This window comes from Bos taurus, chromosome 22 (assembly GCF_002263795.3).
Source record: "Bos taurus isolate L1 Dominette 01449 registration number 42190680 breed Hereford chromosome 22, ARS-UCD2.0, whole genome shotgun sequence".
Taxonomy (NCBI): domain Eukaryota; kingdom Metazoa; phylum Chordata; class Mammalia; order Artiodactyla; family Bovidae; genus Bos; species Bos taurus.
The window spans coordinates 60,237,893-60,256,992 of NC_037349.1; the positions used below are offsets into that span (position 1 = coordinate 60,237,893).

General features: G+C 67.8%; 1 protein-coding gene across 3 annotated transcripts in view; it reads right to left on the reverse strand.

Moving 5' to 3' along the window:
• Positions 1 to 410: 410 nt before the first annotated feature.
• Positions 411 to 19,100, reverse strand: part of PLXNA1 (plexin A1) — a 41,803-nt gene continuing 23,113 nt past the window's right edge. For all 3 annotated transcript variants that reach the window (XM_024983120.2, XM_059880143.1, XM_024983121.2), the window contains 19 exons: positions 18,615 to 18,735; positions 18,223 to 18,359; positions 16,111 to 16,278; positions 15,714 to 15,807; positions 15,333 to 15,572; positions 15,110 to 15,253; positions 14,734 to 14,968; positions 12,945 to 13,087; positions 11,641 to 11,897; positions 11,091 to 11,157; positions 8,252 to 8,398; positions 7,869 to 8,028; positions 7,365 to 7,468; positions 7,090 to 7,186; positions 6,616 to 6,806; positions 6,320 to 6,489; positions 4,782 to 4,994; positions 4,328 to 4,478; positions 411 to 3,429 (listed from right to left, as the gene is read on the reverse strand). In XM_024983120.2, the coding sequence (XP_024838888.1) occupies positions 3,334 to 3,429; positions 4,328 to 4,478; positions 4,782 to 4,994; positions 6,320 to 6,489; positions 6,616 to 6,806; positions 7,090 to 7,186; positions 7,365 to 7,468; positions 7,869 to 8,028; positions 8,252 to 8,398; positions 11,091 to 11,157; positions 11,641 to 11,897; positions 12,945 to 13,087; positions 14,734 to 14,968; positions 15,110 to 15,253; positions 15,333 to 15,572; positions 15,714 to 15,807; positions 16,111 to 16,278; positions 18,223 to 18,359; positions 18,615 to 18,735 (2,935 nt within the window). In that variant the 3' untranslated portion in view covers positions 411 to 3,333. The remainder of the gene's footprint in view (positions 3,430 to 4,327; positions 4,479 to 4,781; positions 4,995 to 6,319; positions 6,490 to 6,615; positions 6,807 to 7,089; positions 7,187 to 7,364; positions 7,469 to 7,868; positions 8,029 to 8,251; positions 8,399 to 11,090; positions 11,158 to 11,640; positions 11,898 to 12,944; positions 13,088 to 14,733; positions 14,969 to 15,109; positions 15,254 to 15,332; positions 15,573 to 15,713; positions 15,808 to 16,110; positions 16,279 to 18,222; positions 18,360 to 18,614; positions 18,736 to 19,100) is intronic.

Genomic DNA, 19,100 nt, shown 5'->3' on the forward strand with positions numbered 1-19,100 from the left:
TCACCACCTGGCTCGGCCTGCAGGGCAGGCATAGGCCGAGGTGCAGCTCACTCTCTGGGGTCCGTCACACCCTTCCTGTTCTGACATAGGCGGGGGCCCAGGTCAACAGGACCCTCTGGATGGGGCTCAGGCCCCGGTTTAAGTCTCAGCTGAAATGCCCGGTGGCCCTGGGGCCAGTTGTGATGCTGGGCCCCCCACCCTCAGGGCCCACCGAAGAACACAGGTGGTGGTCCTGGGGGCCCCTGCTGCAGTCACCCCCTGAGGGCAGGAGCCTTGACACCCCGGGAAATGCTGCTCAGAGGGAGGTGGGGCAGGGGGTGGGGGTGGGGGAGTGGGATGGGCTGGCTGTTGTGGTGCCCGTGTGGCTCCACCCTAGACCCCTCCCAGCAAGGAAAACCCGGAGCCCTGAGTTTTAGCAAAAATGTTTACTCTCCTTAATGTGTGTGTATTTACAAGTACTAAATCTGAGACAGTAAAATAGGAAATAGCCGTGTATTTACACAACCTGCAAGCCGAGCGCCTCAGCCACGCCGCCCCTGGGAGAGGCAGCGGCCGAGGGGCCGCTCAGGCCGCCGAGCCATCGCTCTTCTTTTGGGTGGGGGCTCTGCGGCGTTAAAGGACAGCTAACTGTGGGCTTCGTCTTAAAAATATCTCTCTCTCTAAATATATCTACTCTAGCTTGTGTAGCACCAACGGCGTGAGCCCTCAGCTCCAGCACTGGGGGAGAGCCAGGTAGGGCTCGCTCGGCAAGGGCAAAGCGGGGGTGGGGGGGCCTCTCCTGTGGGACGGGGCGGGGCCCGGGTCGAGGAGTGTGGGCAAGCTCGAGGTATATGGAGAGGCCAGGCTCCCGACCGTGGCCGAGCCATCCCTGGCGCTCCTGAGAGGCGTGCGGGCGACAGCAAGGGAGGCAGCCCGGGGCAGCAGGCAGTAGCAGCAGAGTCCGGACAGGTGGGCAGTCTGGCCCAGCCTCCCGGCCCCAGGACTGCAGAGCAGGGCTCCACTCCGTGCTCCGGCCACCCTCAGGCCAGAGCTGGGCTCTGGGTCAGAGTGCCAGGCAGGAGGATACGGAGGTGCGAAGGGCGAGACAGGCTGGGGGCTGGGTGATGAGGATTCGGCCTGACTCCTGCCCCGGGAAGGAGATGCGGCCGTGCTGCCGGGTGGACGGCAGGCCCAGGTCCGTGACTGGCTCGTGTGTAAACAAGCAGCGCTAAAGTGCTCGACCCAACCCGCCTCTGTGCTCTGTGAGGCCACGCGCTGGGCAGGGCCGGCAGCTCCGCGCTTCTGCGTCCCCACCGCCCAACCTGCCGACCCAACCACAGGACGGGTGTGAGGACCAGGGAGGCCCAGGAAAGGGGTGGGGACTGGATTCCGGAGAGGGCGGTGCCGGGGGCCAAGGAACCCCCTGGCCGGAGTGGGGCTGGAAGAACGGGGGCTTCGATCAGAAGCAGCTTCAGGGAAGACTCGGGGGGAAAGGGCCACACACAGGAACCCGGCGCCTGCCTGGCCTGAGCTCCTGCTGGACACCCACCGCGTGGGGGCCCGAGCCCTACTCAGCGCCCGTGGGGCTTGGGGGCCTCTGACCCCCAGTTCCAGGAGCTTCCTGAGTCAGGAGGTGGCGGACTTCACCCCTCCTCCCCGCGGGGAGCAGCTGCTCAGCTGATGGAGGCTCTCAGGTGGGCTCACGCCGCGTCGGGGAAGGCGCGGGGCCGGCCACAGTTAGCTGTCCCTTAAAAGTCCGCGGGGATCTGTAGTACCGTCGAAAAAGTGAATTGAAAAGGGGACGGGCCACTGCCTTCACAAGTGACTGATTAATTAAAAAACATGAAAAAAAGGGGCCTAACAACCTCTAGTATTCAACACTTGCAGTTTTAAAAAGATCAAGTCATACTAAACGCTAGCACAGTCATGCAGGAATCCACCGCCCGCCTCCGGGAAGCTCTCGGCCGAGCAGTCTCCTCACGCCAACACGGAGACAGGCTGCCCCGCAGCTGGACTCGGAGGCCCGGGCACTCCAGCGGGAGACGTTGGCCACGCCGGCCATGCCCATTTGGTTTGGCTGTCCCGGTGCCTCGGCTCTTACTCTGAACTGTAAAATTCCTCCTCCTCCAGTTAACTGTACAGGACCCCACTGGGGCTGGAGACAGGCAGAGCCACATATATATATATATATATATATGTATATATATGTACAGGTTTTTTAATTAAAAATGTGTACTCTTGCTAGCTGAGGGCAGGGTGGGCGGCCCCGACCTCCAAGCCCTCTGGTCACTGCGTCCTGCTGCCAGCCAGGCCACTGTGTAGGGTCTGAGGCCCCACAGCTCCAGCTGTCCAAGCACAGAAGGACTCCCTTGTTCCCCTAAAAAACGAGCAACATCCCCCAAGCGTCCCACCCTCCAAGGGGCCAGCACGCTGCTGAGGGGCCAGACGAAAGCCCCAGGAAGGTGGGTGGGAGGCTGGGGGGTGGGCGGGAGGTTGGGGAGTGGGCAGGAGGCTGATCAGCCAGGCTCCAGGGCCTTCCACAGCAGAGAGCTCAGCCTGGGGCAGGGCGGGTTTCGGGGGGGTAGGGGGGGAATAAATAAGGGGAACGTGCACTCACAGCCCAGAGCCCCAGGCCCCAGTGGCTCCCAGAGGCACAGCCCTGAGGACAAAAGGGGACCCGAGTCCTTCCGGAAGTCACCTGGGCCCCGCGTGGAGCCGTCCTGCAGCCCCTCCATAGGAGGGAGCCAGGGGCCTCTCTCTGGGCGAGGTCGACGCAGCGCTCCGGCCTCGACCGCGGAGAGCACGCGGTGAATCGGAGGATGGCAGCGGCGGCGGGCGTGGGGATGCCAGGATGTGGCAGGTGGGTGGCGCTGGCCAAGGCCGACTTCAGCTCCCTGCGGCGGGGCCCTGGGCGTGCCGCCTCCCCTCCCAGGCTGCCAGCCAGGCCCAGCCTTCAGATTCTGCCCAGGAGACGGGCACACTGGCCCGCCTAGCCCCGGGCCTGGCCCGATGGCCTCCGCAGCCTCGCCTCTCCTTCCTGGAGGGCTCTGGCAGTCCCCCTGCTGTCCTGAGGGGGCCGGGTCATACCTGGGCTCCCCAGCCCCTTGCAAACAGCTCTGGGTGTGGGGAGGGCTGCAGTCACCGCCTCACCCACACCAAAGAAGAGCTGGGACCCCACAGGCAGGAAGGGGACGCAGGGGCCGGGGTCCAGGGCTGCACACCTGGCCCCAGCACAGGACCCTGGCATGGCGGGCGAGGCTGCCTCCGTGGACCTCCCAGCTCTGGCCGCCAGGCGGAGGCTGCCACCAGGGCCCTCTCACTCACTGCCGCTGGCCGGACAGTTGGGCCGGTGGCTCAGCTGCTCAGGGCCATGGTGTCTACCACCTGCTCCAGCCTGCCACGGAGCCGCTGCCGCCGTGCCTGCTCATCCTTCTCCAGGGCCGTCAGGATCTGCAGGGGCGGGCAGAGGCCTCAGGCGGGCTCCAAGACCACACACGGTGCCCGCCGCCGGAGCCTGAGGGACCTGGGCTTGGATCCAGGACCCCCAGGTCGCCAGGGTCTCCTCCCCACCCTCTTCTCCTGAAACCACCCAAACGGTGCTCGGGTCCCCTGCTAGCCCTCCAGGTCCCCGGGGTGCAGTGTCTCTGAACTCCCAGGGGTCCTCTGTGACCCCTGCTCACACTTGTGTATCCTGTGGGCAGGCAGCGCCGCCCCCTCGCCAGCGGCCATGTTGCCATCCCCGCCCTCCCCCCGCAGCCCCTGTCTGTGTGCCCCTCACCGAGCCCCACCCCAGGTCATGGCGGGCCCTCCTGCCCCCGCAGCCCCTGCCCGCTGGCCCCAGGCTCAGCACAGCCGCTTCTCTGCTCTGGGCTCCCTCCCCAAGCCCCTCCTCCAGTCTCAGCTGACCGTCCCCTGGTTCCCTGCCACCCCTAAGTCCGGCCCTGTGGCCAAGTCTCCGGAGCTGACTGCTCCACCCTCTCGACCCAGGGAACCAGGCTCCTGACCCTCCCCCTCGCCCACCCCACCCCACTTCTTGACATGCCCGCCCTGCCCTCCAGCCCCTGGCAGTCAGGTTCTGTGTGCCCGGGAGAAGCCCGCACCCCTGACGCCCACATACCCCATAGCCACCGCCACCCGCCTCCCGCGCGCGACGCTCTGTGGCGGGCCTGCCCTGGCCTCAGGACTGGGCCCCAGCCATGCCCAGTGGGCCTCTCCAGCCTGTGGCGCAGTCCTCCGTCCCCAACATCTCAGGGAGGCCCAGCGCCGGCCCCCAGGAGCAGAGCCGGTGTGAAGGCCGAGGACACCAGGCCTGTCCAGCAGCCCGGGGCAGAGACGAGTCTGCACTGACCTCGTCCTTGTACTTGGTGATGTAGGAGTAGATCTCATGCAAGGCGCTCATGCTGTTGAACTGGCTTAGGTGCAGCCGCGACTGCTCGGCCAGGTAGGCGCTCATATCCTGGTCGCTGATGGCGGGCATCTTAGCAATGTCTGCGTAGTACCTGCAGCGGTGGGCGGTGGGCGTGTGAGCGAGGAACAGGCCTGCCCCCTCTGCGGCCTCGCCCTCTCTACGTTCCCCGCCCCCCAGCCCCTTCCCATCTGCACCCCTCCAAGTCCCGCCCCCTACGTGCCCCGCCCGGCCCCGGCCCCGCCCCCTCTGCATCTCCCCCCCCCCGCCAGCCCCACCCACTGTGCGTCCCTTGCCAGCCCCCTCTGCCTCCCCCGCAAAGCCTGCCCGGCCCGGCCCGGCCCGGCCCCGCCCCCTTTGCGTCCCCCCCCCCCCCCCCCGCCCCGGCCCCGCCCACCTCTCCACCCAGCTCTTGTAGTTGGGGATGTCCTTGGCGTAGAGCAGCTTGTTGGAGGGCGAGTCCTTGCCCAGCTTGTGCTCCGACGTGGAGCAGGAGTCCATGAAGGTCTGGGCTACCACCGACAGGCAGGCGTCCGTGATGCTGCTCTTGTGGATGTCGAACACGAACTGAGGGTTCTTGATCACGTTCACCCAGAAGCGCAGGGGCAGGCTGCAGGCAGGCGGGCGCAGGCAGCGTCAGAGGGGCCTCGGCTACCCCCGGGGCGCAGCGGGAAGGGCTGACCTGTGGCCTCCCCGTCCTCCTGCCTCCAGTCTGCGCAGCGACTGTGGGGCTCCACGCAGCCGGGGAGACGGGCCCAGACAGCCCGGCAGTGAGGGCTGCACCCCTGCCCACAGTCCCAGGGAGAAGGGTGCACACCCAGAGGCGCTGTCACCTGGGGTCACTCGTGTGCGCAGCCGGGGTCCTCCAGGCCTGAGTGCCTGTTCAGGGCCCACTCAGCTCCCCTGTTCCTGCCCACGCGAGTCTTGGTAACAAGACCAGGAAGGGCTCCCGGAGACAACTGACCTCCGACCCCAAACACCAATCTGTTTGACAGCCACTAGCCGGGCTAAAAGCTCTAGCCGTGTGTCACTAAGCTAAAAATTCAGGTCCTTGGCTGCACCAGTTACGTCAGGTACTCCCAGCTGCACCTGGCCACGTGGCCAGCACACACCTGGAAACTTCCGTCATCCTAGGAATGCCCCAGGATGATGCTGACCTACACGATGCTGCCTCCCCCCATGCCCTGTGGACCCCCTCAAAGTCTGTGGGCAGCAGAGGTGGAGATGAAGGCCCAGGTGGGCTCACTCAGAGAGAATGAGGCTCGGGGAGCAGCAGCAGCACACAGAGGCCAGGGTACTGGGAGGGGTCAGGGGACGAGGAGGAAGAGGCCAGAGGCACAGAGCTACTGAGGACCAGGCCCACCCTGCCGGGGTGCCCCGCCCGCTCTGGAGGTGAGAGCCCGACCGGTAGTGGCTGCTGGCCTGGGGGCCTGGGCTAGGAGGGGGTCGCTGTCCCATCACCCTCGCTGCTGTAGGCAGCACGGGCTGGGCCCCCGAGCCATATCTCACACAGGTCACACCAGCACACCATCCTGCACGCCCAGTGAATACACCTATGCGCACACGCCCCCGCAAGATGGTCAGCAGCTTCTCGTCCCAGGTGAGTCAGGGAGGCCCGAGTGGAGGGGACCAGCCCCGCGCCCCCGTGTGCACACGCCCTGCGAACTGGGCAGCAGATTCTCGTGCTGGGTGAGTCAGGGAGGCCCGCGTGGAGGGGACCGACTGTGCGCCCACGTGCGCACATGCCCTGCAAGCTGGGCAGCAGCTTCTCGTGCCGGGTGAGTCAGGGGGGCCCGCGTGGAGGGGACCGGGCCCGCGCCCCCGTGCGCACACGCCCCACAAGCTGAGCAGCAGCTTCTCGTGCCGGGTGAGTCACGGGGGCCCGCGTGGAGGGGACTGGCCGCCGCGCCCCCCCCCCCCCCCCCGCCCCCGTACCAGTTGCTCTTCCAGGTGTGGCGCACGTCCGCGTCGTGGATCTGGTGCTGGTCGGCCTGCTCGTCCAGGAAGTCGAACATGTACTTGATGGCCAGCGGCAGAGCCGAGCCGCGGTGTGCCGTGCTGAAGATGGTCTCGAACAGGTCGTCCACGAACTTCTGCAGCGTGCCCTGGGGGCGGGGCGGGGGCGGGGCACAGCTCAGGGGCTGCCCCGCCCCTCCCAGGCACCCCCCCCCCCCCGCCCCCGGCCCCCCCCCCCGCCCCAGGAACTCCTCACCCCCGGCCCGCCCCCCCACCTTAGTGGCCAGCAACCGTGTCAGGTAGATCTCTGAGACCATCTTGCTGCCGCGGTCACCCTCGCGCTGGTCCAGGTGGTCGTGGTTCTTGACCAGATGCCACAGCTTGGTGCCGCTCTCCAGGTCGGGTGTGATCATGGGCGTGCGCGAGCGCAGGCTGTCGGGGCTGCTGGCCGTGCGCAGCATGCTCTCTGCGGGCACCCCACCATCAGTCGTGGCGTCCAGTACCCTCACCCGCCCGCCCGCCTGGCTGGGGACCCTGGCTGAGCCTTGGTGTCCCCATCTGAAACCTAGGGGGAGCCATGCCCTGGGATGACACATGTGATGGCCTCGAGGAGCCCGTGCTGCCCAGGGCAAGGCCAAGTGGCCCAGGGACAGGCCATGACTAAGCCATCCCAGGCAGCCCCACGGTGCCTGGGGCAAGGGTCCTGTCCCGGTCAGTGGCCTGCCCCTGCCCCCGCCGGCGGTCCTCACCGTATCTGCTGAGGGACTTGGTGAAGGTGGAGGAGTTGGAGATGTTGTAGGCGGACGTCTGCTTGGGCACCAGGGCCACTGAGGACCCATCTGTCACCTGCGGACGGAGGACCAGGTGACATGGGAACCACCACCCGGAGCCGGTCTCTCCCCTGGGCCTCAGCCTCCCGGGCCCAGGACCTGCAGGGCGGCAGGGAGCGCGGCAGCTCACCTGGTAGTGCGCCAGGGCGGCAGGGAGCGCGGCCCACACGGCGAGCGCGGCCGCGGCAGCTTACCTGGTAGTGCGCCAGCGTGTTGAGCCTCTTCCAGTCGTTGTCGATCTTGGTGGTGACGTCCTCGTCCTGCAGGATGATACGGGCCATGCGGCCCTGCCGCCACTCTGCGGGGGAGGGGAGGGTCCCGGCGCCCTGAGTGGACGCTGGGCAGCAGAGGGGCAGGCCCTGCCTCCGGTCCACGTCCTGTCTGCACTGAGCTGCAGCCCTATATCCCACCCCAGGCGGCCCCAGGGACCCTGTGTGTGCCCTCCTCCCAGCCTGGCGCTCAGGCCTCCCTCCACTGCCCAGCCTTGTCCACCACGGGACCAGACCGGCCCAGACCAGCTCTTCTCTACTTTCCCTCCCTACTTATCCTCCTGGTGAGCCAGTGAGCCCCCAGCTTTAGATGCAAATGGGACCCCACCCTCGATGGCTTCTACCACCCTGGGGAGGAGTCTGGGGAGCCCACCCAAGATCACAGCCCTGCCCTCCCACCGTCCGGGCCAGCGCCCCTCCCGGACTCACCCAGGTCCATGTCCCCAGCCTTGGGCCGTTGGGAGTAGGGGACGCCCTTGTACACGGCATCCAGCAACTTCTCCTTGACCTGCGTCACCGTGTCACAGTTCAGCCCCTTTACCGGCACCTCGGGCGCGTTCTCATTCTCGGGGTTTACGCAGTTCAGGGTCTGAGGATGGGAGAACGCGAGATCAGCTCCCTGCGCCTCGCTGGGCAGTGGGCGGGGAAGGGTGTGTGGACATGGGAGGGCAGGTAGGCGGGGTTTGGGGAGTGGCTGGCGGGTGGGCGGGGTTTGGGGTGGGGGTGGGCAGATGGGTGGGGTTTATGTGAGTGGCGGGCGGGAGGGCGGGGCTTGGGGCATGTGGCTGGCCCCCGACTTCCCCCTTTCGCACCAGTGTCTTGTAGTCAATCTGCTGCCGGATGAGCTTGTCCTCACTCAGCGAGTAGCGAGCCTCGCCCGTGATGGCGTCGATGGGGCCCTTCTCCATCTGCTGCTTGATGGCGCAGTAGAGCATGAAGAGCGGCTCCCCTGCGCACTCCTGCGGGCATGGGCCGGGGGCGTCAGGCTCTGGCCCGGCGCCGGCCCTGGCCCTGCCGGAAGGGCAACTCGGCCCACCCGAGAACCCCGCTCCCAAAGTGCAAGGAGGAAGTGATCAAAGCCCTTGACTGGAAACCATCCCCCTGGTGGGTCTGAAACTCCCAGAGGAAAGCTCAGCAGGGGCCCCGGGGGACAGGCGGCCTGGTGTCGGGAGGACTGCGGGCCCAGCTCCACTCCTGCCCAGGGCCGCCGGTGCCGCCCACGGATGAGGCCAGGCCCGGCCCCAGCACTGGGTGTGACCGTCGCCCGCGGGAAGTCAGGGACCCCCTGCCCCTCCGTCCGCTGCTCCAGAGCATGCGGTCAACACAGTCCCGGAGCAGACACTTGCCTGGTGCGCCTGGGCGCCTCTGTGCTGCCCAACCCCCACCTCACGTCCCTCCCACGTCCCGCTGCTCCCCTGCCACCCAGCGCGCCCCGCGTCCGGGCCTCCACCAGTGACCAGGGCTCTACCCCTCGGGTCTTCCCGCCCCAGAGGACCCCACTGCGGACCCCACCCAAGGTGCCTCTCAGAAAGGCGCTGGGCCTCATTGCTGTCCCGGGGTGCCCGCGCCCGCGGGTCTGACGCCCCTGTAACTGGTCTTGCATGCTTCCCTGCCGTCTCCCCTCTGGGGTGGAGGCCGCCCAAAGGCCAGGCCAAGTGTGGCGCTCCTGTCACACCCCCAGTGCAGGGTGGGGGTCAGGGGAGCCTCTGCGGACACCACTGGACAACAGGCACCATGAAGGAACAGCTGTTGGGGGAGGGCTCCTAGCTCCAACTGAGTCCCTGCCTGGGCCAGACATGTAGCCTCCGTCTCGGCAGCCCTGGGGCTTGGGGGTGAGTGAGACACAGGCAGACGGCTGCCCAGCCCGCTCCAGCTCCTTGGCCCCTGGCCCCCCGAACACGGCCTCGAACTGGGTGCTCCCGCCTTTAATCAGGCAGTGTGATTAAAGAGATGGCTGCCCAGGCGTGGCTGTGAGTGCAGATCGCCCCTCAATCCTCCATCCAAAAGCATGCCCATCTCTCAAGGTGTTTTGCCTGCAAACTTGGCTTCATAGCGTCGTAAACATAAAACAGCTCGAAAACATGAAGTCTCTGTAACACACACACGAGCACATCACATGGGCTGCAAACCACTATATTTTACAAGCAGCAGCCAGCCCCGTTCCTGCCGCCCTCCTGCATGAGCTGGCCGTGTGCTGAGCCACCTTCCCCCAGACCAGCCCGCCCGGCCCCCCTCTCTGGACCTCGCGTCCACCCCTGGGCCTCCAGTCTCCGTCTGGCTACCCCCTGCCCCACCCCCACGCCTCTGCTCACCCTACACAGACCTATCCATGCCCTCACTGCCGCCCCTTCCCGTCGGCCCTGCGGCCCAGCAGGGCTGTCATGACCGCTGAGCTGCAGCGGCCAGCCTCAGCCCCCAGCATAGACGACGGGAAGGCCCACCATCTTCCCCGACATGGGACACCACCAAGGCCCAGGCCGCCTGCCACCCGGGCACACAGAGAGGACCGGGCCCGGGCCGCCTGCCACCCGGGCACACAGAGAGGACCGGGCCCGGGCCGCCTGCCACCCGGGCACACAGAGAGGACCGGGCCCGGGCCGCCTGCCACCCGGGCACACAGAGAGGACCGGGCCCGGGCCGCCTGCCACCCGGGCACACAGAGAGGACCGGGCCCGGGCCGCCTGCCACCCGGGCACACAGAGAGGACCGGGCCCGGGCCGCCTGCCACCCGGGCACACAGAGAGGACCGGGCCCGGGCCGCCTGCCACCCGGGCACACAGAGAGGACCGGGCCCGGGCCGCCTGCCACCCGGGCACACAGAGAGGACCGGGCCCGGGCCGCCTGCCACCCGGGCACACAGAGAGGACCGGGCCCGGGCCGCCTGTCACCCGGGCACACAGAGAGGACCAGATCCGGGCCGCCCGTCGCGGGGTCACACAGAGAGGACCAGATCCGGGCCGCCTGTCACGGGGCTCCATGGCCGCTTCCTCATCCACTGTGGAGCACTGACCGCGGGGAACACTAGGCTCGCCTGCCAGGCCTTCGGGTTTGTCGAGGGAAGTCAGACACACCTCGGGGTTGGACAACCTCCCAGCTCTAAAACGCAGGTGACCCACTGAGCTGCTCACAGCCCCAGTGAGGCCCATCTGCACCCATGTCCAGCCACCCACAGGCTATATACCCCGTTCCAATAGCCTGGCTCCCCAGGGCTGGTCTCCAGGGCTTGGGGGTAACTGTCTGGGCAACAACAGGAGGAAGCCTGGGTGGCTGCCCCCTCCTCAGCACGGGGTCGACGGGAGTGCCCCCCACCAGGCACCTCCTCAGGCTGGGCCAGCACCGGGGCTGAATCAGACGCCCTGCCCAGGGGCTCCGTGTGAGCCTTGGTCTGGGCCACAGGGACCACATGAACCCCACGCGGCCTGGACCTCCAGCCCGCTCAGCCACGTGCGGCCATCCACCCCCACGAGAGCAAGGCGTGCACCCTGCCTCGGCAGCTCAGGGAGGACAGGACGGCCTCTGGAGACGCCAGTGGACAGACGCGTGTCCCGGGGATGTCACACCAGGGTCTTGGCCCCTCCGTGCCTCCAGGTTGAGGACCCGTGGCAGGCACCTGCAGCCCCCACCCCCACACAGGCCCCCACGGCCACCCACCTTGAGGAACTTGTACAGAAGGAAAGTGAACCAGTTGGTTAGCATCTTCTCGGCCACTGACTCAGTCCTGGAACAGAGCACGTGGGGTGACCTCGGGCCCACCCGACCCCCACTGCCTCAGGGCCAGTGGTCAGGCCTGGCCTCAGAGCACGTGTCACCCAGCGACAAGGATCCCAGACAGGGCATACCCCAGGTGGGTCCCCAGAGTCGCCTCAGCAGTGCCTGGGCTGGGCCAGTGGACGCACTGCCGCAGGGGTGGGCGGGCAGGGGTGTGGGTGAGCCAGGCTGTGGGTGGGCACAGGAATGCCCAGGGCACAGTGGGCAGACAGGTTGTAGGTGGGCAGGGGTACACAGGCATGGGGCAGAGGGACGCAGGCAGGGAGGGGGCGTGGGCGGGCAGGAGCACAGGGAGGTGGGGGCTACAGGGGGGCAGTGGGCAGGGACACAGCGGTGCAGGTGGGTGGGGCCACAAGGGGGCGGGGGCGGGGGCGGGTGGGGTACACAGGGAGGCGGGGGGCGGGGGGCAGGCGGGGGTGGGGCGGGGACGCACCGGCGCAGCAGCAGCTTGGGGTGGTTCTTGCTCTCCAGATTCTTCTCGATGAGGTCGGACAACAGCTGCTTGAGCACGCCCGTGGCATACTCCATCTCGCCCTGCAGGGCCGTCATGATAAGCGAGGCCACGTTGCCGCGGTCCCGCATGGAGAAGCTGCGCTGGGCCTCCAGCGTGCGGATGAAGGTCAGCAGGAAGTGCTTCTTGGTCAGCAGCTGGCCGAACAGCGTCAGCGACTTCTCCACATTGGCCTGCACCTGGGGGACCGCAGGCCTGCTCAGATCTAAGAAGCACCAGCCCCTTCTGGCTGAGGGACCGTGCAGGCCTGGGCGTCCAGTCACCCATCACCCTGGCGGGACCCCAAGCCCCAAGTCCTCGCAGAATGGCTATGGCCTGGCAGCTACATGAGAAGCCCATGGTGGGCAGAGGTCTGGGCACAGCGGTGAGGTGTCTGCCCCACCTCCCTCTGCGCGGCCTGGCTCCAACAGCTCAGAGGAAGCCTGGTGTCCACTGGCACCAGGAGTGCCCGTCCGCGGCCACTGACGCCAGCACCAACACAGAAACCCCTCTCCCCACCGCACAGTGGACACTGAAGTCCGGACAGGGGCGTGGCTCTTTGGGGTCTCCCAGCACAGGGGTGGGACACGGGGGTGGGATGCAGGCATGGCTGGCTCCAGGGCCCCACGTGTTCGCTCTTTTCTGCCCCAGAGCTTACTGAAGCAGAAGGGACACAGGCTCCCAGCTCAGGCGGGACACACAGTCACACCTAAGACCCGTCACATAGCACAGCAGACCACAACCCCGGGAGAGACACCTGCCAGGACAGGGAGCCCCCGCGCGGCGCCACCCCGGGAAGCAAGCGGCAGTGAGCAGCCCAGGGCCCCTGCCAGTGACGGGAAGGCCTGCTGAGGTGTCGCTAGAGAGGAGGTCTCCACCCACAGAGCCACCTGGGATGGGGTCGGAGCCCCGACATCCTAGGGGTGCGGGGAAGGGATGGCCCTGCCCACAAAGCATGACAGACTGGACTTGCTGAGTCCTGCCAGTTCTGAACCGGGGTGTGGGCTCCTGGCCAGCCACTGGGGCGCCCAGGAGGATGTGGGAGCCAGCCCACTCCCCTTCAGCAGGCTGGCCAGCGTGGGTGGTGCACGGTGGACCAGAGGCCCAGAGAAACTGCTGGGCCCCGGGAGCCCAGGCTAGGGGTGGTTTGTTGGCACCAGGCCCCCCTCCCAGGAGGCTCGGGCTGGCCCCCAGGCCCCCGCTGCTCCAGGGCCCCAGGACCCCCACGGAGAGGGCCGGCAGCCCACCTCCATCTCCTTGAGCACTGGGTGGTCCTCGATCCCCGGGAAGAGCACGCGCATGGCGTAGGTGCGGTAGTCCAGGAAGGGGATGCCGGCGCCGTCCAGGTCGTTGGTCAACTCGTGGATGTCCGTCTGCAGCTCGGCAAAGGCTGCGGCCAGACGAGGCATCAAGGTGGTTGCCCGGCCCCACCCACCCCACACAGGGTCCTGCGGGACCCAGCCGGCCCTGCCCACCCGCCAGCCCTGCCCACCCGACACTCAGGGTCTTGCTGGGCCTGCCCGGCTGTGTCCCCCACCCCCGAGCTGCTGCAGACGTAACCAAGACGAGGGCAGAGATCGGGCTGGGCTGGGGGCCCCGGTCCCAGAGGCCGGGGTGCTTGTGGCTGCCCTGGCTCTGGCCGCCTGGGAGGGAGCAGAGCTGTCCACCACTCAGGCCAGCGGGCCCCCAACATGCCCGCCCGTTCGGGGCGGCTCCGCAGTTCTCAGAACATTCCAGAGCTGTGAGGTGTGCACTGTCTGGTCAGGAACCAGAGAGCGCCGGGCATGTCAGGGGCGCTTAACAGGAGCCAGTCCTCACCTCCCTGTCCGCTGCTGGGCATCTGCTCTGGGGCCCCCGGTCGTTCTCATGAGTGCCCCGCACCGAAAGGGCTCTGAGAGGCACGCGTGGGCTGGGCTCTGAGTAGACGCCCACCCTTCTCCCGCTGGCTGAGGGCTCCGGCCAGAAAAGCCAGCCAGCTGGATGGCAGCCAGCGCAGGTCCAGGCTGCTGCCCGGAGCCCACACGGGCACACAGGCGCTGAACCCACCAGGGTCCCAGTGGCCCCGGCCGGGGTGCCCACCCCTCACGCCCACCCACTGGTCCCACAGCAGTCGTGCCCTTAGCACTGAGCTCTGGAGGGGCAGCCTCTGCTCCGTGGGGATGAGCCACTGGTCTCCCCTGGACACACAGGCACCCTGGGCACGCCCCCGGCCCTCCCCCTGAGCCTCCACCCCCAGGCCACTTCTCAGACTTCCGGCCTGCAGAGCTCCTCCCACTCTCAGGCCGCCCCCGCCCCTGGGGTCCACCTCCCGGTTGGGGGCTCTTGCGGGCAGGGGGCACGTGACCAGGTGCACGGACACCAAGCCTGCCCTCTGGGGTCGTCCTGTCACCGCACAGGGAGGAGTCCCAGAAGACGGGTTCTGGGGACAGGAGGCCTGGCTGGGCTGCAGACACCGGACGCAGCACAGCGGACGCGGCCGCGGCCTGACCGGCTTTTCCCCACTCACTCTCCAGGGCAGGACAGACTCCCGCTCCACTGGGTGACTCAGAACAGGGGCCAGGCAGAAGGCCGTGCACACAGAGAGGCCCCCCGCCCCCGGGCCACCCCCGGCCACCCGACGGAACAACGTACACGGGCTCGTGGATCACTGACAACCCACCACGCCCGGGGAAAGGGCGCCACGCCGCCCTCAGCAGCAGGCGCAGTGTCCCCGCACCTGGACGCGTGTCCGTTCACACGCAAGGAAGACTGAGACACCGTGTGTCCACCCGGCATCCTCCAGCCAGGCTGGGACACAAGCAGGGGCTTCTGGCGGGGTCTGTCTGAGGGAGCACCCCACAAAGGCCCCATTCGGACCTCCCCTGCCTCCCTGGACCAAGCCCGGCACAGCAAGGCCTATGGGAGCGTAGGAGACGAGTGGATTCGGTGGGCAGCGCGGCCCAGTTCAGCGGCAGGGCCAGCCCCGCCCAGCCCCGCCCCCCGAGCCTGCCCCCTGAGCCCGCCCCAGTCCCCGCCCCAGCCCCGCCTCCCGCCCACCTTCCTTGCACTCCAGGGCCACACGAGACTCCAGGTTGTCCATCTGCAGCTGCAGGCGCTTCAGGGTGCGGTCGGCGTCCCGCGACTTGCGCTTGTAGGCGATGAGCACGGCCACGATGACCAGCAGCAGGAGGCCCCCGCCCCCGCCGATGCCCACGATGGCGGGCAGCGTCAGCAGGCTGTCCGAGTACATCTGCAGCACCCCTGGCGAGAACTCGAAGCCGCCGGCCCGGACCTGGGGGCGCAGGTCGCTCAGCGGGTGCCCGGCGCCCACGGCTCAGGGCCCCGCGAGCTTGGCAGGGTGGGGCGTGCAGGCGCTGGGGGGCTCCCTCCGGGGTGGGTGGCCCTGCGTGGGGCGCAGGGGGCGTGGACCCACCGTGACCTTGTGCTGCCCGGTGAGGTTGGGCGACTCGCAGAGCAGCTGCGTCTCGGACACGGTGAGGGCGCACGGCGTCGAGCCGATGAGCACCGTGTAGTTGAGGCGAGAGTTGCCAGGCGCCGGCGGCAGCAGGTTGCGGCCCTGCGGGCAGGATGGGGTGAGCCAGCCGCAGCCGCCGCCAATCAGCCTCCGCCCCCCACGCCGACCCCGCGCGGCCCACCTTGAGGATGAGCGGCGAGCTGGGCTTCAGCTCCAGCAGGCCGGTGGGGCTGAGCGGCTCCAGCACGGGGTCCGGGTAGTAGAGGAAAGACGAGGTGTTGAGCACCAGCAGAGCGCGCACGTCGTCCATGACGAAGCCCAGCTCGTCCGGCCGCTCCCCGAGCTCGGGTGGGCTGCGCACGCCGTTGTCCACCGACGGGGCCCGGCACACCATGGTGGTGTCGTTGTACACCAGGCAGCTCTGGGGATGCAGGGCAGGGGCCGCTGGGCTGGCTGCTCCACGAGGGGCCAGGCGCCAGCAGCGGCACACCCACCCTCCCTGGGACCCCCCAAGCACGGCCTCGATGGCAGGCGTGGGGGGCAGGGCCCAGCAGGGACTCACATTTTCCCTCTCAACGCCGCCGTACTTGGCTCGGATGCGCGGTTCGCGGACAGTGGCCAGGTTGGTGCCCGTGACTGTTAGAAGGGTCCCTCCACTAAAAGATGAGGGTGGTAGGAGTCACAGATGGGACACCCGGGGCCCCTTTCCCCAGGGCCCAGCACAAACGGGAGGCATAGACACCCCACCTGGCCTCCCAAGAGGCGGTCAAGGGCTAAAGCCTCTTGGCACCGCGTTGGGTGGCGGGACGGCGTGAGGGCTGAGCCGAGAGCCGGCAGCAGGGGCCCCGAGCCACGTGCTGGTCTCTGGCGGCTCAGGACTGGGGTCGCGGGGCTCAGGGTGGGCAGATCAAGGGCTGCGGGGCTTAGAGCAGGGGGGAGGCCCCCAGGGGTGCCCTGACCTGTTGATGCTCCACTCAGGGTCAATCCTCAGGATGGTGGGGTCCTCGGTGTAGTTGTACTTGACCTCGGGGTTGGTGAGCTGAGCGCGGTTGATGTTGACAACTATGGGGACGCTGCCCGGGCTCTGCCCCGGAGGCGTCAGACACCGGATCTCCCGGGAATTCCTCCTGGAGGGGCGGCGGGGCGGGGGCAGTGAGGCGCCTCCAACCTGCCTGAGCATCCAGGCTCCACCACCACAGGCTGCAGGCACGTCACTGGCCACGTCCCACTCCGGCCTCACCTGCCTCCCCGTGACACAGGCCACTGCGGGCCCTGCCTCCAGGCGGCTGAGGACTGTGGGAGTCACTTCCCCCGTCAGCCCCTGCCAGGGGCCAGGTGCTGTCTGTGCCCCTGTGCGGTACGTCCCCAGCTGAGAGGCGGGTCTGGGATCCAAGCTCCCTCTCTAGGGGACACCCCCACCCCCGCATCTGCCTCCTCTGTGGTGTCAGCTGATGAATCTGGCTGTGTCTCGATCCACAGAGCCAGGCCCACAGGCACCAGGAGCAGGCCTGCTGGGCAGGAAGGGGCTCACTGGGCCTCAAGGCAGCCCTGTGACAGCCCCATCGATCGCCCAGGGCTGGCTAGCTGGACGGACCCCACAGTTTCAATGTCCGACCAACGGGGCCAGACCCCATGCTCAGGGCCAGAGCCCCATGCTCAGGGCCAGAGCCCCACGCTCAGGGTCAGAGCTCCACGCTCACGGCCAGAGCCCCACGCTCAGGGTCAGAGCCCCACGCTCAGGGTCAGAGCCCCACGCTCAGGGTCAGAGCCTCACGCTCAGGCTCAGACCCAGGGTCAGAGCCCATGCTCAGGGTCAGAGCTTCACACTCAGGGTCAGAGCTCCACACTCACGGCCAGAGCCCCACGCTCAGGGTCAGAGCCTCACGCTCAGGGTCAGAGCCTCACGCTCAGGCTCAGACCCAGGGCCAGAGCCCCATGCTCAGGGTCAGAGCCCCACGCTCAGGGTCAGAGCTCCACGCTCACGGCCAGAGCCCCACGCTCAGGGTCAGAGCCCCACGCTCAGGGTCAGAGCCTCACGCTCAGGCTCAGACCCAGGGTCAGAGCCCATGCTCAGGGTCAGAGCTTCACACTCAGGGTCAGAGCTCCACACTCATGGCCAGAGCCCCACGCTCAGGGTCAGAGCCTCACGCTCAGGCTCAGACCCAGGGCCAGAGCCCCATGCTCAGGGTCAGAGCCCCATGCTCAGGGTCAGAGCTTCACGCTCATGGCCAGAGCCCCACGCTCAGGGTCAGAGCTCCACGCTCATGGCCAGAGCCCCACGCTCAGGGTCAGAGCTCCACGCTCACGGCCAGAGCCTCACGCTCAGGCTCAGACCCAGGGTCAGAGCCCATGCTCAGGGTCAGAGCTTCACACTCAGGGACCACACTCAGGGCCAGAGCCCCACGCTCAGGGTCAGAGCCCCACGCTCAGGGCTCCTGCTTCCTGGAAGGACACACACGATGCACTCACTCCCCCACCCCCATCGTCTCTGATCTGAAAACAGGCTAATCCCAAGTCCGGGCCATGAGCTGGCGAAACGGGCTGCTGAAGTGGGGGTGCTGGGTCACCCTACGGGGCAGCCAGCCCGGTCACCGCCTGCACCTGCCTGTCCCCTCAGTGCCTACAACCACAGCCGCCAGGCCCGCACGCGGCAGGCTGCAAACACCAATAATTAGTCTGATAACGGGTAATTACCGCAGGAAAATATTTAAAGGCTTGCTCCATTATCATCCCTAATCTAAAATTATCCACTTCAAGGCTCCCGGCTTTTGTTAAGATTCCCTTTCTCTCTCTTAAGAATTTCTCTAAACGGCTGTGCTCTGGGGGCATCAGCCCAGGGTAGGGCTCGGCGGCCGCCCCTCAGGCCAGGCCCCGCCCACCCAGGCCCCGCCCACCTGCTCTGGAGGAAGCCTGTCTCCATGGTAACCTTCTCCTCTCTAGGTTTCCATAGTGATTACCCCAGCCAGGCTCGCCACAGTCCCCCTTGTTTCCCAGGCAACGGAGGGGGCGCCCAGCCATCTGAACCAACCGCCACCCAGGGCAGGCGGGGCGAGCCTGGGGTCCCCACATACCAGGAGAAGGAGCAGGGCCGGCCGCCGACCGACACCGCCACATCGCTGCCCGCGTTCAGGTGGCTGCCCTCGATGCCAATCCAGGTGCCCCCCGAAAGGGGCCCGCGGGCAGGGCTCACGCGGTAGAAGGTCGGCGTCTGGGAAGAGAAGGGACGGGCTGGGGCTCCGAGAAGCCCAGGTCTGTGCGCACTGGGTCTGGGACGGCGCCCACAGGCAGGGTCCCATGTGCAAAGGGGCCCCTGAGTCAGGCCCTGGAGATGAGCAGCGCGGGGCTGGGGCCGTCATTCGAGGTCACCTGAACCCTGGGCCACCTCCATGGACGAGTTGTTGGGGGGGCCCCTTGTCCCCTGGGGCCTGGGAGGAGAGGTCGCAGGGCAGGAGGGCGGGCTTACCACAAAGGTGAAGCGCTTGGGCGACAGGGCGCGGTAGCGAGGGGAGCAGTCCCGCACGCACACTTCCACCAGGGCGTCGTGGGCCCGCACGGTGCTGGCGTCCCCGATCTCACAGACGATCCTGTGGGCACGCGGGGGCCTCAGCAGCTGCAGCACCAGCCCCACCCAATCGCCGGCCCCGTCCCACAGGCCCCGTCCCACTCACTGCTAGGCGCTAACATACTCGCTACCCACTGGGCTGCACAGCACCTTGCCCCTGCCCCGCCCACACAGGCCCCGCCCACTCTACCCCTCCCACCATCTGGCCCCACCCCACAGGTCCGGCCCGCCCATACAGGCCCCACCCACTCTGCCATGGCCCCGCAGGCCCCGCCCCCACTTGCTGCTTGGGTCTGACATACTCTGCTCTCCACTGGGCTGCACAGCACCTTGACGTGCACGCCCCGCAGGGCACGCCCCCACCCCTGCAGGCCCCGCCCCGCAGGC